The sequence below is a fragment of the Bombus flavifrons genome, chromosome 12 (assembly GCF_040668555.2).
Source record: "Bombus flavifrons isolate JBK064 chromosome 12, iyBomFlav1_principal, whole genome shotgun sequence".
NCBI classification, from domain to species: domain Eukaryota; kingdom Metazoa; phylum Arthropoda; class Insecta; order Hymenoptera; family Apidae; genus Bombus; species Bombus flavifrons.
Genome location: NC_138453.1, coordinates 11,854,164 through 11,868,901, shown reverse-complemented (window position 1 = coordinate 11,868,901; position 14,738 = coordinate 11,854,164). Strand labels below are relative to the sequence as shown.

The 14,738-nt window shown below is 40.1% G+C and overlaps 2 protein-coding genes across 5 annotated transcripts in view; one reads left to right on the top strand and one right to left on the bottom strand.

Moving 5' to 3' along the window:
- LOC138185626 (uncharacterized) overlaps window positions 1-14,084 on the bottom strand; it is a 58,101-nt gene extending 44,017 nt beyond the window's left edge. For 2 of the 4 annotated variants that reach the window (XM_069124710.1, XM_069124713.1), the window contains exons 1-2: window positions 13,607-14,083; window positions 534-976 (exon numbers count right to left, since the gene is read on the bottom strand). In XM_069124710.1, coding sequence (XP_068980811.1) covers window positions 534-976; window positions 13,607-13,774 — 611 coding nt within the window. In that variant the 5' untranslated portion in view covers window positions 13,775-14,083. Of the gene's footprint in view, window positions 1-533; window positions 977-13,606 lie in introns of all 4 variants that reach the window. The other 2 variants (XM_069124712.1, XM_069124711.1) reach the window with 2 other exon arrangements.
- LOC138185637 (potassium voltage-gated channel protein Shaw) overlaps window positions 1-14,738 on the top strand; it is a 134,855-nt gene that overhangs the window by 105,268 nt on the left and 14,849 nt on the right. The gene's annotated exons all lie outside the window — the stretch shown is intronic.

Here is a 14,738-nt window from a genome sequence, read left to right as displayed (position 1 = left end):
TTTTGTACGAACAACGGTTTACGATTGCGACGCAAGAGATATCTATTTTTTTATATTTTTATTTATATTTTCCTGGCTTGCATTCCGGATGGTTCGTGTCGGGTTTCGTTCTTTTTATAAAATGGCCAGCGCAAATGAAAATTAACGAAGGTATTTCGACAAAAAGCGATACAGACAAACCGAAGCATGTAACTTGTATTTAGACATCGTTTCGTTATCGAATCAGAGGTGTATCAAGATCGATAGCTGCGATAATTCAAGCTCTGACGCGCATAGTGCTTACGAGAATCGAAAAACACGCAAGTGACAAATTCGTTATTCTTGTAAAATACGATTATACTAAAATCTCTCCAGACCTCATTTTCCACCGGTTCTTGATTTTCAATTTTCTTCTGTTCGGCACCATCGTCTCATCCGTATAAAACGTAACATGAACGACATCGTACCACGATGTATCTCAGCCGTAATATCGCGCGAACGAAATTGCATCCTGAAATATCTCGTCCGCGAATATCAAATGTTTAGAAACTCACCTTTTTGGATCGGGGACGGTGCAGAAGGACCTGGGTCTGCGCCGGAAGTAGGAACTCTCGATCCAGTCGGCCTCGTCCTCGAAATCGTAACGAGACAGACCCCTCGAGTAGGTCGGATAAGGTTGACGGTACATAATCTGCAGGGAGCGTCGGGGGTAAGGGGCGTCACAGAGGTTCTCATCGCTGGGCACGCTTCTCACGCAGGCGGAGAGAATCGAGGTTCTCGCGGAGGCGCAAGGTGACGGGCCCCTGGTCGACAGGCATCCGAAAAACCCACCACCCGATTTCTCCACCGCGTCCAATTGCCGGCTGGTTATGCAATACTGCTCTTTAATGTCCTCGCGTGAATAAAGCGGGGTCGCCCTGCGATCCCAGTCGATGCTGATGCTGCCAGCAGGCGCCCCGAAACCACCGTGTAGATCCACCTGGGTCGAGACGTCCACCTGTCACACACACAACGTTCGCTCTGATTAGTGGAAAATCGATGGAGGATACCGGCTTCGATTCAAAGTGTCGGACCACGATTCGAACTAAGGTTAATTCGATACTATAGCGCTAGTTTAACGCGTTTGATGCTGTCGACGCATATGGTGCGTCTATTCAATTACAATGGCTACAAAGAGTATTTACACGTGGCCTTATTTTTCAACGAAACGTTCCTTTATCGAGTCGTACATTTCACGATAAATGTAATGTTACGTAAATATGTACTCTTTATAGTCGGTGTATTTAAATATCGATCCTTACGTACTCGTTCACGCCTTTATACTTTTTTGGTAGATAAGAAACTAGCCATCGACGAGTAAAATGGCTACATCTTGCGGCTGTCGTAAACGAGCGTTAAAGGATTAACGAACGTGCTGCATATCTCTACGTAGGATGCCAACGCGAACGTGATATCTTTCGAATAACAAGCTTCGATAAAAGCAATTTCAAGAAGTGATCGAAAAAGAACACAAACAAAAAAACGTTAAACGTCCCTCTTTCCATTTCATTGGGATCCGATTTCAGTCATTAAAACAGAGATCAATTAACAACTGACAATATCGATATTCAACTGACACCTCGGCAGTATTGCTCGTCCAGATTTATGAGCCCCATTTACGCCATCGCGAATTGCGAATCCTGTTAATTTGTCAAATCGATAAAACATCCCAGTTAACCACCAATTACGGTTCTTCTCTTCGCGTAAAAAGAGAGATATTTTTTGGCAGGAGAAATTATATCTATTTCGTTTCTCATTCAGAATGCGTTCTACCTGTTTGCGCTTCTCATCTTTCGATGAAATTCACGATATCGCGTCCAGCTTGCGAAAGCCTGCACATGCCGATATTCGATAGATCACCGATACCAGTCAATTTATAATTGGCTTCGCAAAATTCCGACTTGCAGTTGCGTTGTGATTTTATTTCAATTCGAATCGACAGCGTTGCAAATAACATAGAGATTGATTCCTACATGAAAGTTTGTTTGCCACTCTATATCTATATCTATCGTACGTCGATTTCATTTTGATTTCCTTAAATCAAACTGTATGCTCTGTATGGCCGCTGGTACTTTCAGTGTTACATTCGTACGTTTCATACTCTTACGCCTTTACCGTACGCCCATATCTTTTTTGACGTTCTAACGTCATTATCGAATTCCAAGCTAATCGCTATCATCCCACGTATCTCGAGCGAGCGCCGATACTCGTTAATTTTTGATCGTTCTCGTGGAAAAAGGAAAGGAGCAAAAACGGAAAAGAAGAGGAGAACGTTCTTCTATTGCGCGCGTTAACGCGTTTGTCCCAATTCGTCTCATCTGAGCGTTCTATCGATTTTCCGGATAGATCGATACCATGCGTGGAACAGAAACTGTAACGCTATTAGCGTCACATGGAATATTGATACAGAGCGTGCGACTTAAAAGGACCGAGCGCGTGTTTCAAACGGCCGATGCGTCGACGTACCAGTGGCCATTCGAATAGGACATTTATATCGTTAGCGTGTCGACCCGAACGCACCATGTAACCTCACTCTCTCTCTCTCTCTCTCTCTCTCTCTCTCTCTCTCAATCTCTCTGTATTTTCAACGGCTGATTAAATTGCGAAACGGGCACGATGCGGGTCGGTTAATAGAGTACCTACACCACTGCAAACGTTGAAGGTGGCCCGAGTGAAACTCGGTATGGAAATTGTATGGAAAAGTTTGATAAAAGAGTTATAGAGATTTTGCATAGTTCTCATTCCATTGTTTTATCTTATTATCGTATTATTGCTATATTATTTTACCTCCAACTTTCTATTACACGCCAATATCCTTTGAAATATAAACCGATCGTACTTTACGTACTACTTTGAGAAACATTCCACGTAATAAAAATACCTATTCTTCGACATTTTCTTGTTTCTGTGTATAAGCATAACGTATTTGCAAAATGTTTCAAGCATAATTTTACCAAGTACAAAGATTGGAACAAATACGGTGTTGGAAACTCGTTCAGAACGTAGCCAATACCTCCGAAGCTTGCGTTTAATAATACAAAACGCGAAGCGATCTAAACTGCGCTGAAAGAGTTGCTAGCTCGAAGCTTACCCGTAACTCGGTGGAATGACGGGAGAAAAAGTAATAACAGTTAGGAAAGTTTAAACAAGTAGACAGTTGCTATCGTTCCTTTTACGAATTCATTATTTTAATAAAAATACGAGAAGAATTAGCCGCGACTTAAGCCAATTATAGCAGCAAATTATAAACACAAAAATCGAAGTCTCGCGTTCACCGATATTACGAATATCTAAAAACGTAGCGAGTTTAAAGTTAAATAAAATAAATTGCAGATACGATTATACGAGTAAAATTAGCTCTACTTTTGTTTTAAAACAAACACCCTGTATACCCTAAATCATTAACACACACGTAACATTTTACCTTTAACGAACTTCACGGGAAGCCGAGCGTCGTGCAAACTTACAAACCAACCAATTCTCCATCACTAAAGATCAATTTCCCATGCCATTGGCCAGATTCCGCAAGATTAACGCAAATTGCAAACACGGAACGAGATTAACAGTAGCGTTTACCAGGGACCGATTGATCAAAGGTTAACAAGTTGATTGCCACTCGAACGACGAAATTCGATGCAATGGATTCCATTTTGCTCGAACGTTACCACGCTAAACGGCCGGGACAAAATCACCAAACAGAAATAGCGAGCGTTGGCGTACCACGAAAATGGCTACGTAGGGCGATAAAATGGATTTTCTCAGCGGTTTTCCAGTATCCGCTTATGGTCGATCGAAGGAAATTCGCTTCGCCGCGAGCGTCTTCAAAGTCTCTTTGTTCGAATGTCACAAAGGTCCCATTATTGCGGGCCGAAAGAACGTTACTTATCACGTTCAATGTCGGTGCATGTACGAACACGGCTACACACAGGATACCTCGTGGCAGATGGTCATTTTATTAGGTCGTTTTGTAAGTTTCGTCATCTTTGTTTTGATACTAAATTGTAAAGAAGAATTATAAGCTCGACCATCGACTTTCGCGATATTCTTTCTCGTTTTCTATCGCACACCTTGCATCTAGGAAATATTCTTTTTAGTAACCCAACTTAAGAAATCTTCGCGATTTTACTTCGATCGGATATATCTTAGACAAAATTCTTCCGAACTTCGACAATCGATCTTTGACATTTTCTTACGTCTAAACTTCGCGTATAAATTGAACTGACATTTACCAAATTTCTTTAATTTGCAACTGACGACGATTCGTGCTTATCGAATGGCATTAGGATTGTTTGAGAGTTCGAAAGGTTGCGGGGGAATAGGGCAGTTCGGAAAGCGCATTTAAGAAGCTCGGGATGAGAATGCGCGAAAAAAAGGCGAACGCGAAACGGGAGACGGAAGAAGTGGAAGAACTGCGGGGACCGACGGTGACCGATAAGAAACTTCTATATCGAATGAAGAAGTTAGAGTTCCTGGAAACAATAAAATTTTGAGCAAAGTTTATGAAAATTAAGGAATCGTAAGGGAGAAGCGAATCGACAAGTTTTATGTTATAACGTGGATACAAATTTTTATAAAGTCGAATGGTAACCGATAGGAGTCCAAAAGTACATTGAATGCATTTCGAGATAAAACGGTTTATCAGCTACGCTGTTCTATAAGATTCAAGCGTCTAACGCGTTTCTTGCGTTTAACATTAAGTCGCCTTTCCACGAAATATCTACAACTTGTATATACTAAATGTACAGCGTCCGTAGAACGATACTTTACTGTTGACTCAGCTTTGACCAAAACGTGCTATAGATCCTTATTCCTGGTTCCTGCATTCCCGGTTCCCGCATTCCCGGTTCCCCAGCAAACGTAAATTTAGAACGTTTTGTTGTAAGAAACACAACATTATTCAGCTCGTATGTACCGAACATTTCGTGCAAGAAAGGGTACAAAAGCGACGACGGTAAGGCAAGAGAAATTACGCAAGTCTAATGCCGTCTCTGTTGTCGATTTCCGATAGGGCAACTGATCACAATGAGCTAAGTACGACAGCAGACTGTTTTGCATTTACGAACTTCACACGTATTAACTGGTTGGTACTAATAATGGCGAACAAATTTTCGAAGAAAGAAATTATCGAGGCAAAACGATATTTGTACTTGGGATATGTGTTACTTGAACAATTTGCGAGTAATTAATTCAGGAGAAAAGATTATACGTAATTCGTAAAAATTGCTTTTCAATGCCTTTGAAAATGTGTAATGAAATTGCTTCGAGCGAAATAGGCGTTGAACGTCATCTCTGATGCTAGTTTAGGTGCACGACTTTTAACAGAATCGGAACGAGAGATCTAGAAGTTCGTTTTCAGTCAATGACGTTCGCCGTGTCGGGATTCAATTTTCTCGAAAATGCACAGAGAAAAGAGGCAACGAAGATGAGGACGGCGCGGCCCCTTGGCTGAAGATGTTACGAGTATACGATGCAAAATTGAAGCTTCGCGTTAATTCTTAATCCGCACTCCTTTACTATCTCGTGCGCTCGTCAGACGAAGAGAAATGAGATTGTTGGAAAGGATATACGACGAATTAATACGCGGCTAAAGGCTGTCGAACATTCTCACGGATTAATTCGTTCAATTTAACGAAAGATATCGAGCTGTGAAATAATCATTGGAAATAAACGATGAATATTTTTCCTGAACAAACGATATCGGCTATTTATCATAAATTTCGGTTTTCAGATGCCGTGTAGCTACTAAAACCAGAGACAACGTTATCCTCTTGCGTCAACGAACATCGAGGAACGACAACTAAATGACACAAACAGCCACACAGCCAGGACACGATGCGGGAAATTAAAATCGACATACTGTATATGTCGATGTGTATTCCACAGCTGCAATACGATGCCACGCAGGACTATTTTCATTTCGCGCGAGACGCGTCGAAAAAACGATAATTGATCGTTAGGGACTAATTAAGAGTTTCTGCTTTGGTGGTTGGGACATACGAGTGATCATGTTCGTTCCAATTACACCAACGCCTCGATCTTTCATTTTCGACACCCGTGAAAACTGCGCACCGATATCGCGCGAAATAATGATCGCGATATTCCGGGCAAACGACCATGCGATGATAATGGTCCCGCGTTGCAGAAACCTGGCCTCCTGTTTTTAGGTGCGTGAAAAATTCACACCTTCCGGTGACGTACGCTGATAATGCATCCAGCTGGAGATTCCGCGCGATTAATACGCGAATTATCGAGCGATTATCGAATGAAATTAACGTTCAAAGAGAATTTGGTTTTCGAAAATAGCGGAGTATAAGGAGGGAAAAATGATGGCGCGAAAATGGACCTACCGGTCTACTGGTAAATACATTCGGATTTAACTCTGTTGCGGTTCTTTGACTTATTTTCAATTTTGTAGTCCTCTTTTAATACGTAAAGATTTGATAAGTTTGTGGAAAATACAAAAGAATGGCACGTTATATCTTCGCTTGAAAATCGTGAATTGATCGACTCTCTAACTAATTGCAACGATATGATTTACAATACATCTTAAATGGCTGAAATTAGCTGAGACAAGATTATGCAAGAATAAATTATTAAGCTTCTATTCTCTGCATAATAATTGGCACGGTTCCACGTAATTATCCTAAATGCTGTTGTCTTAAGTAAATGAATTGTTAATCGATTTTAAGTGCGTTTGTTACCAGCGCGTCATAATATCTCTAGTATCTCTCAAAATACAATGAAACAAATTTCGTGGTGCGGGCGTAAAATGTTTTCCGGTGAAAAAGTTACTATCGTTTCGACTGTAAAATCATGTACAGTTAATTACTTTCTGGGAAAAACCGTCCTTATTTCGCCTCGAAGGGAAAGATACGAGTTCTTAAACCAGTAGGTTTAAGAATCGAAAATGGCAAAATCGCTTTTGTCGTTTCCATTCGTTGGAAACAGCGTACGGACTTATTATTCTCTTTAAAATCGTTCCTTTGCTTTTGTTTCACAAAGACCAGACGCCGTGCTTCTACTCTAATAATTCTCTTTGTTGTTATACCGCAAAAAGGTGAACAAAAATGTTCCCTAACGAAGATCGATAATGCGATGTGGTTCTTACGTGCACACCAAAGAAATTCTTTATCGACAAACGCGCCGCATTTTGCAATAGATAATATATGGCACACGTGATTTAGAAATCACGAGACCCATTTTTTCGTCGAGAAGTTCAGAATGAAATAAAACAATACCGTGCTGAACGCTACTTTCATATATCTCCCAGACGAATTTTTCATTCAAAATTTGTTAAATCTTCGGAAACCTTATTTTTAATATATTTCACTCGCTTATACGCTTCCATGTTACACAGTGATACACTGATACACAGTGTGTTACAATTTCACTGCCTTTAATTAAATAACGAAATATAAATAGGGTTGTGCTTGAAGATTGTTCGAGAGAAACGTGATAAGTTCGTTTCAATGTATTCTCCGAGTTTGATGCTCTTTTCGTAGCTGAGACGGAAAACTTCGTTAAAGAAGTATTTAAGAATTAGACTAATGCAGCCGATTATGATTTTACGCTGTACTGCATCTGTTTGTCTATACATATAATATCACATTTTCACAAGACCGAAGACAGTGCGATAAAAATGTCTACATTTCTCTTCGTACGTTTCCTCGATCCTTTAACTGTCCAGAAGAAAAATACACGCAAAACTCTAGATTTGCAGTTACGCGACGAAGGTTGTCAAGCGAGGAAAACTGTTTATATAAATGGACATTTTAAAAGTTACGAGTGCCCGTCGCATATGGTCCTCGAGAACACGCGACATCTTGCGAACATATACTTCCCCTCGTGACAGTAAAGCAACGTGCTGTTATGTGACGCAGTAAATCTTTGCCTTTTATAAAATATTTCACCTGTGAGAAAGGACATGACAATTTCAATCTGTATAAATATTTTCCCAGCTAGAGAAATTACGCTGCACAACGCTGTTATGCAAAATTTACGAATAAGCAGAATCGACCGCCTGCATGTATGCTCGGTCGTTTTAAAAGCATCGATAAATAAATCACAGAAATCTTCGACTCTTCTAATTCCAACTACATAGAATGGTGGCGGGAATCGACGCAAAGTCATTGCTGATGTTTCACTAGTGAATCGATGATAAATTCTGTTCCCGGATAGCGACACCGTTTTATTGAAATCCGGCCGCTGAAGATATCATCGATAAACGATGTTCTCTATAACCATACCGAGCATAATCTCGCGGCGGAGAAATTTTCTAATCCGCGGAAGATGCTGAAAATTCCTCGCCGCGTAATTCCATTTATTGGAATTCGAGCGTGAAAAGATCAACAAAAAGGAACCCTCGATGAGAAAATGGAACGGACCTCTCTCTCTCTCTCTCTCTCTCTCTCACACACACACAAACACACACACTTTATCGTACGTTCGTCTGCCGCTCGCTCTCGATAAAACTGACCCACATTCGATCGGCGGGAAACGAGTCTTCGAGTGCATCATTGAGGCGTACCGTGCACTTATTCGAAAGACGAGAGGATGACACGAGGATGAGTTGCGAGTTTCGATTTGAGGTCATGCACTTTCCTATTCGTTGGGGGGGGGGTGAGTGGGCAAAGAGAAAGGTAGGGGAAAAAAGAGAAAGAAGGAAGAGAAGCAGAAAAGAGAGAGAGTAGGTGGGCGAAGGCAGATGGCAGGGGTGAAAAGAAGAAACGAGAACTCCTCGAGCAGTAATCACGATTAATTAAAGGCTTTAAGCTAACTCGAGTTCTTACGCTTTCTAGGCCTTTTATGACACTTTCAATGGTTGGCTCTCGCCTTAAGGCTGCCTTTCCAGAGATTCCTTGTGAATTACGCGGTATCATTGTTTATCGAATTTCCAGCGATAATTATCGATCGAGGTCGCACAGACCTTATTAACGAACAATCCTCTACCGGGTTTGACTCGTCGCTACTGCGAGATTCCTGCTTGCAATTAATACTTACCGGAGGTTTTTAACGCGTTTGAATCTGTTGGGAAGTCGCTCGCAGGATTCATTACGACCAGGATATATCTTAATTAAATGGTAATAGATGATTTTCTCTATACCTCAAGCGCGATTCAAACTAAAAAATAAATTTTTGCGAAATTTTCGATTTTATCCTTTTGTATTTTCCGATAGTTTTGGAAGCTATGTATATTCCGTCACCTTCTTCCGAATTCGAAAAATCTCCTAAAACGTTACACCAAATTTATCGTTGGTAAACACGTAGAATTGATAGTTTTATGTGTTGTACATATAGAAAGAAAAAAGAATAAATTCAACTGCTGTCGAATGAAATCCGAATTCGTTTATACACACACACACAACGGTTTTCATTAAGCTGCTTCCACAATTTCAGCACGCTGAACGAAATTTCACATTTTTTTCCACAATTGAACGTCGAAATGGTTTCGAGAAACAGCCTGCGGATATCAAAAATCCAATATTATTGGATTTTCTTGGAAATAATCGAAGTAAGCTTTGTTGTTTATCGAAAATGTTAAATGCATAAAAGGATACACGTCGCTTTAAACGCAATTCGGTCGGCTATAGCAATCGAAGTAATTCAACGACGAATCGGAATTGGTCGAGCATTTCGACCAGGTAAATTTAACGTTTAACAAATATAAAACGTTCTACTGATAATTATGGACAAAGAAAATTGTTCGAAAAAGAAGAAGGATAAAGTTAAGTATCGTGAGAAATTAATTAGGAAAATTAATCGCACAGTGCGAAACCGTTTACGCTCTCGATAGCTAATATCGCGTATGTAGTTACAGTAACTGAGACAAATTAATCGTTTCTCAGACTCTCCAGCCTCTGTGTATATATCGTAGTATAGCAGAACTCTGGTTATCGAGACAGCTTGCAGCTGAAAATGTCTGGACAGCGTTATGAACTTTCTGGATAAATATTTCCACTCTTGATCTTGAGAATGCACGGTTCAATGTATAGACCACTTGCAAGTGATACAGACAGAAAACAGGTCGTTCCTCGTGAACGTAAAAGCCAGGTACATAAAGCATCTTGTTTGTGATTCATTATCTTTAATGAAATTTATCTTCGAAGATTCCTTTACTATAAGTAAGATGTACTATGACGGTCTCTATAGATGATTATTTATTCGTTCAAAGTCTAAATAACATTCATCAAGAGTTTGAGGTCATTAACAATATTATCGATGAGAATCAAGAACGCGTATCGAGTACGCTATTATCGTAATTTGAATTTCCAACTCTTTGTGCGCGCTTGGATAATACTTCCCCTAATTATAAGGGGCTTTCGGTATTTTTATCAAGGGGAACAATATTTTTAGTGACACGTAGCTACATCTACACGCGTACGGTATTAGGTCGAAACATAATAGATATTTCCAGTGATATTCATTGGACCGAATTTTAGTCAAGCACATGTATTTCACGTATTCGGAAAATCGATCTTCTCGAGAACAAAGGCTAATAAATGTACGTACGATCTTATTCTATTCTTCCTTTTTCGTCTAATTGCTACAAAAATGAGTTGATAATTGGTGTTCGACGATAAAAAGTATATTCTCATTATTGGTAATGGTTAGTAATTGGAACTAACCGCACACTTCTGTACTAATATTTATATAACCGTTGCGTAAATGCATACATTTATCGTAATATGATAACGATAAGCTATAGTGAGCTTGTTGTTTCGTAGTCCTCGAAATTACTTTTATCTATGGTGTACGAAAGATTTGTAAATAAAATAACAGTGTAAACAGTGTAACTTGAAAGAATAAATTACCTGATCCGTATACGTGGATGGATATTTAAATGACGCGATTAATTCGCAATTTAAAACTTGCCTAAAGTTACACTGTTACACCGTACTATCTTTTTCAACCTTATCATGGACAAGAAAATATATCATACCGAAAGTTTAGTTTCTTTAAAAACTTATTCGTTTAGTTGTGGGACCCGTCGAAAGCTATTCAACCTGTCTTGCATTTTCACTAAAGATTTTATAATGAAATCCACGCGTTGAATATTTAAAGCATGATTTAATTAATTCCCTGGTATTTTATTATCTTCGACGCTGTATTCTATTTGACAGAGAACATAATGGAATTAAATTTCCTAAAATTCTATTACGACGATAATTTAAATATCTTAAATGGCTAACCGTGTTTTACCGTAATTCTCTCGAACGTTTAATTTATTTTGCACAAATTACATTTGCATACCGTCAAGTTCAATTCTTCTCGTAATAAAGATCATTGTTGCATTCTCGTTTCGTGGCAATCTAACAGAATTTTTCATTTTTCTCGCTCATTTCGAATTCCGCTCAACGTTCGTTCGCATTTTCAACATCGATCGAAAGAAGGAAATACAAGGAATTAATCAGATTAATAGCCATCGATGAGTGAATTGCGAAGCGGAAATTGCAACATCGAGAGAAGCGCAAACTGGCTCGTTTACGATCCGCTTGATGGCGATAATATTGAATTACATCGATAAAAAGAAGAAGAAGAAAAAATGAAATAAGAGTATGAAACGAGAGGTCGAATAAATCAATGGATTTAAAAGATTACGAGTTTCTTAGAAAGGATCGCGGCATCCATTCATTCATGAATCCGCCCGCACGTTTTTCGAACCGCCCGCCGGCCCGACCTAATATCTCTTCGCTGAATTTAACAATAATTTATTTGCGACATCGAAAGCCTCTGCCGATCATTGAATTGCAAACGTTACGACGACAAAGGTGTGAAATGAAGAGCGACGAGGTAGGAGTTGTCGCTGTAAAGATCAAACGAGATTCTGCAAGAAATAAAGGAATAGGGTCGGCGGAGGCAATGCTCCGGAGAAATTCAGATCGAGCAATTTCGAAATCGCGCTACAACGCTCCACACCGAGCAAGAAATTGAATGGACGTTTGAAAGATCGAGTCGGATGAAAAAATATCGAAGACGCGTTAAATAGGACTCGAAAGAGCACAGAAAGTTTGAAAAATCGAATCGGACAATAAAAAAGGAAAAAAAAGAAGGAAAAGGATTTTCGATGCGAAAAATGGGGTTTGATCACAACGAAGAGATAAATTTTTAGCAGTTGGAATTTTTATCGGTAGGTACGTAAATTTCGGTCAAAACGCATAGCATGACAGTTTTTTGAGGAAGGATATTTTCCTGTAATTTTCAAAAATTGTTGTGTATGTAATCAGAGTAATTCATCGATAGGAAAGCTAATACAATTATTAAAATTAAATATTAAATTAATAGAAAAGTAATTAATTCTACTTTTATTTTTTTATATCAGTATAAGTGTATATAAATCTATTATTATTTTGCGTATAAATCAAATAAAGGAAAGTCAAATTCCGCAAATTTTGATAATTAGAAAACAGTTAAAAATGTTATCCGGAAAAGCACAAGATATATGAAAGTTGGCTGAGTTCTAGAGGGAAATTTTGAAGATTCAAACAACATCTGGCAGCTGTTACTCTGTTTGAAAGACGCTCGCTACTTAATAGGCTTCGACTGATCTAATTATCTCCGCAATAAAGCATCGTAGTTAATGACGACGTAACCAGAGTCGACACTGATTAAACACGTAAACATGAAAAATTGAACGAAACAAACACGAAAAAAGTACCGATATTGCCCTAATAATCGCAGAATTATGACAAATATTTGTCAAAAATAACTCTCCTGGTTCATTAACCGCAGTGAAAGAAAGGGCAAAGTAAAAAAAGAGGGTGACAATCGATCGACTGTTAACCATCATTACGCGTGTTATTTAAATATTCATCGTTTAATAAATTGAAACTCGCAATTACTGATCGAATAATCTAAAACAGAGAGATGGGAGTACAGCTGATAATAACAAAGGAAATAAAAGATTATACAGAGAGACCGATTCTATACGGCAAAAGATAAGAATGAAAGTAATAGAAATAAAAGATAAAGAAAGTAAATGAATAAATGGAGTAAAAGCATCGTTCTCTAAAATCTACTTTCGTAAACTTGGCAATCATTAAGTCGCGGAATTCACCAATCAACGATAAAAGTAAATCTACGGAAATAGATCTTAAAGGATTATATCGTACAATCTTCTACAGATCGAAACGTGACAGTAATTAAACCCGAGAAAAGGGAGACAAACATTCGACACGATCGACTGTCCTTTGAAACTCAATTTGTTCTTAATCAACGACCACGAAAAACAGCGTTCCAGTTCAGCTGTAAACGCGATTGAAAAAAGCCGAAAATTTGAGTCGACAAAAAGGGAGATTCGCGCTAGACGCATTGGCGGGGATACGATTCTCAGCGCGAAGGGAAATTGCCGTCGCAATCCCGACCCATTCACCACACTCGGTCAAATTGTCTTCCTGTCGAGATACAGCAGAAAACGATCAAAACAAGCTTCGATCGAAGAACCTAACTTACATCGATATCGAAACAAGAATCAAATAAACCAAACGAATCGAGCAGCGCATCGTTCAGCTCGACAGATCGCGGAACATTATCAAAAGCATCCTGTCAGAAAAAAGAAAACAAGGAAAGGAATCGCAAAACGTTAATATACCTGAGAATGATATATAGAGGTGGTCTTGCCATCTGTTCGGATGCTGGGAGGTGTAGTGATGTTGGCGGTCGGCAGATTCCTCGGATTCATCGCGATTTCGGGGCCAGGGTGAATCTTCCTGATCCCCTGGGTACCGGCGGAGGGACCCATGGTCGGGGCTTTCACCATCGTTGGCCGCACCCCGTGTGCTTGGTCCTCGCTGGCCCACGGAACGAAATCCACGCAAGGAAAAGGAAAGCAGGCAGGCAAGCACGCACGCACCGAGGGCTAAGCAGAGGCGAGCAAGCAAAAGCACACTGGCCGCCGCTACCGCCGGTTCTATCGATCTGTCCTTTCTCTCTTGTTGTTTTCCCCGTTTCACGGTGGCAAAACGCGTGTCAAACAGAAGGAGAACCGAGAAATTGTCCCTGGTCCTGACGGTTGGACCCGAGGAGGACCCGTAACGGTGGCACTCACCACCCAGCGTCCTCGTCGACTATCACCACGGTCCGTTCCCTCCCTCGAACGTACATCGTCTCGTTTTGCCGACCTACCCCGGCCTCCTTGCCCGACGCTAGCGCCAACATGGTACGTTCACGAAACTAGGCTAGATTCTCCGTCGACGAGAGAGGTCTCACCGCGAGCGGTGGCGAGTTCGGGGGCGGGCTGTAACGTCGGCCGGAGACAATTTCATTCCCTCGTTTAATGAATGATGCGTGAACGTTGTCAATAATTCCGTTGTGTGGCGAAAGATGGCCATCCCCGTGTAGACGTGTCTAATCTTTCCTTTACACTTTTACACCGCTTGTTTCGACCTGCTGAATATCGTGAAGATTTAACTACTTTAGCGGCAGAATCTTTTAATCTCTGTACGTAAACGTTTGTAATTTTTACGGCCTGACACGAAGCTTTCTTCTCTGTTGCAGATGGACTTCTTGAACTTCTTCTTTCCTAACTTCTTCCGCTCCAACTTACGTTAACTGGAAGGTGAAGTTCTCAAGCCTGTCGCAGCTCCTATATCTTCAAATTTCTTAAGTTTAAGAAACATATAAAAGAATCGCAACTAGCTGTCGTTCGTTTTCCTTATTCGCTTCTTTGTAGAGTGCACTTTTGCACCGCTCATTTTTGCAATTTGTGGAGATCGAGAGAGCGC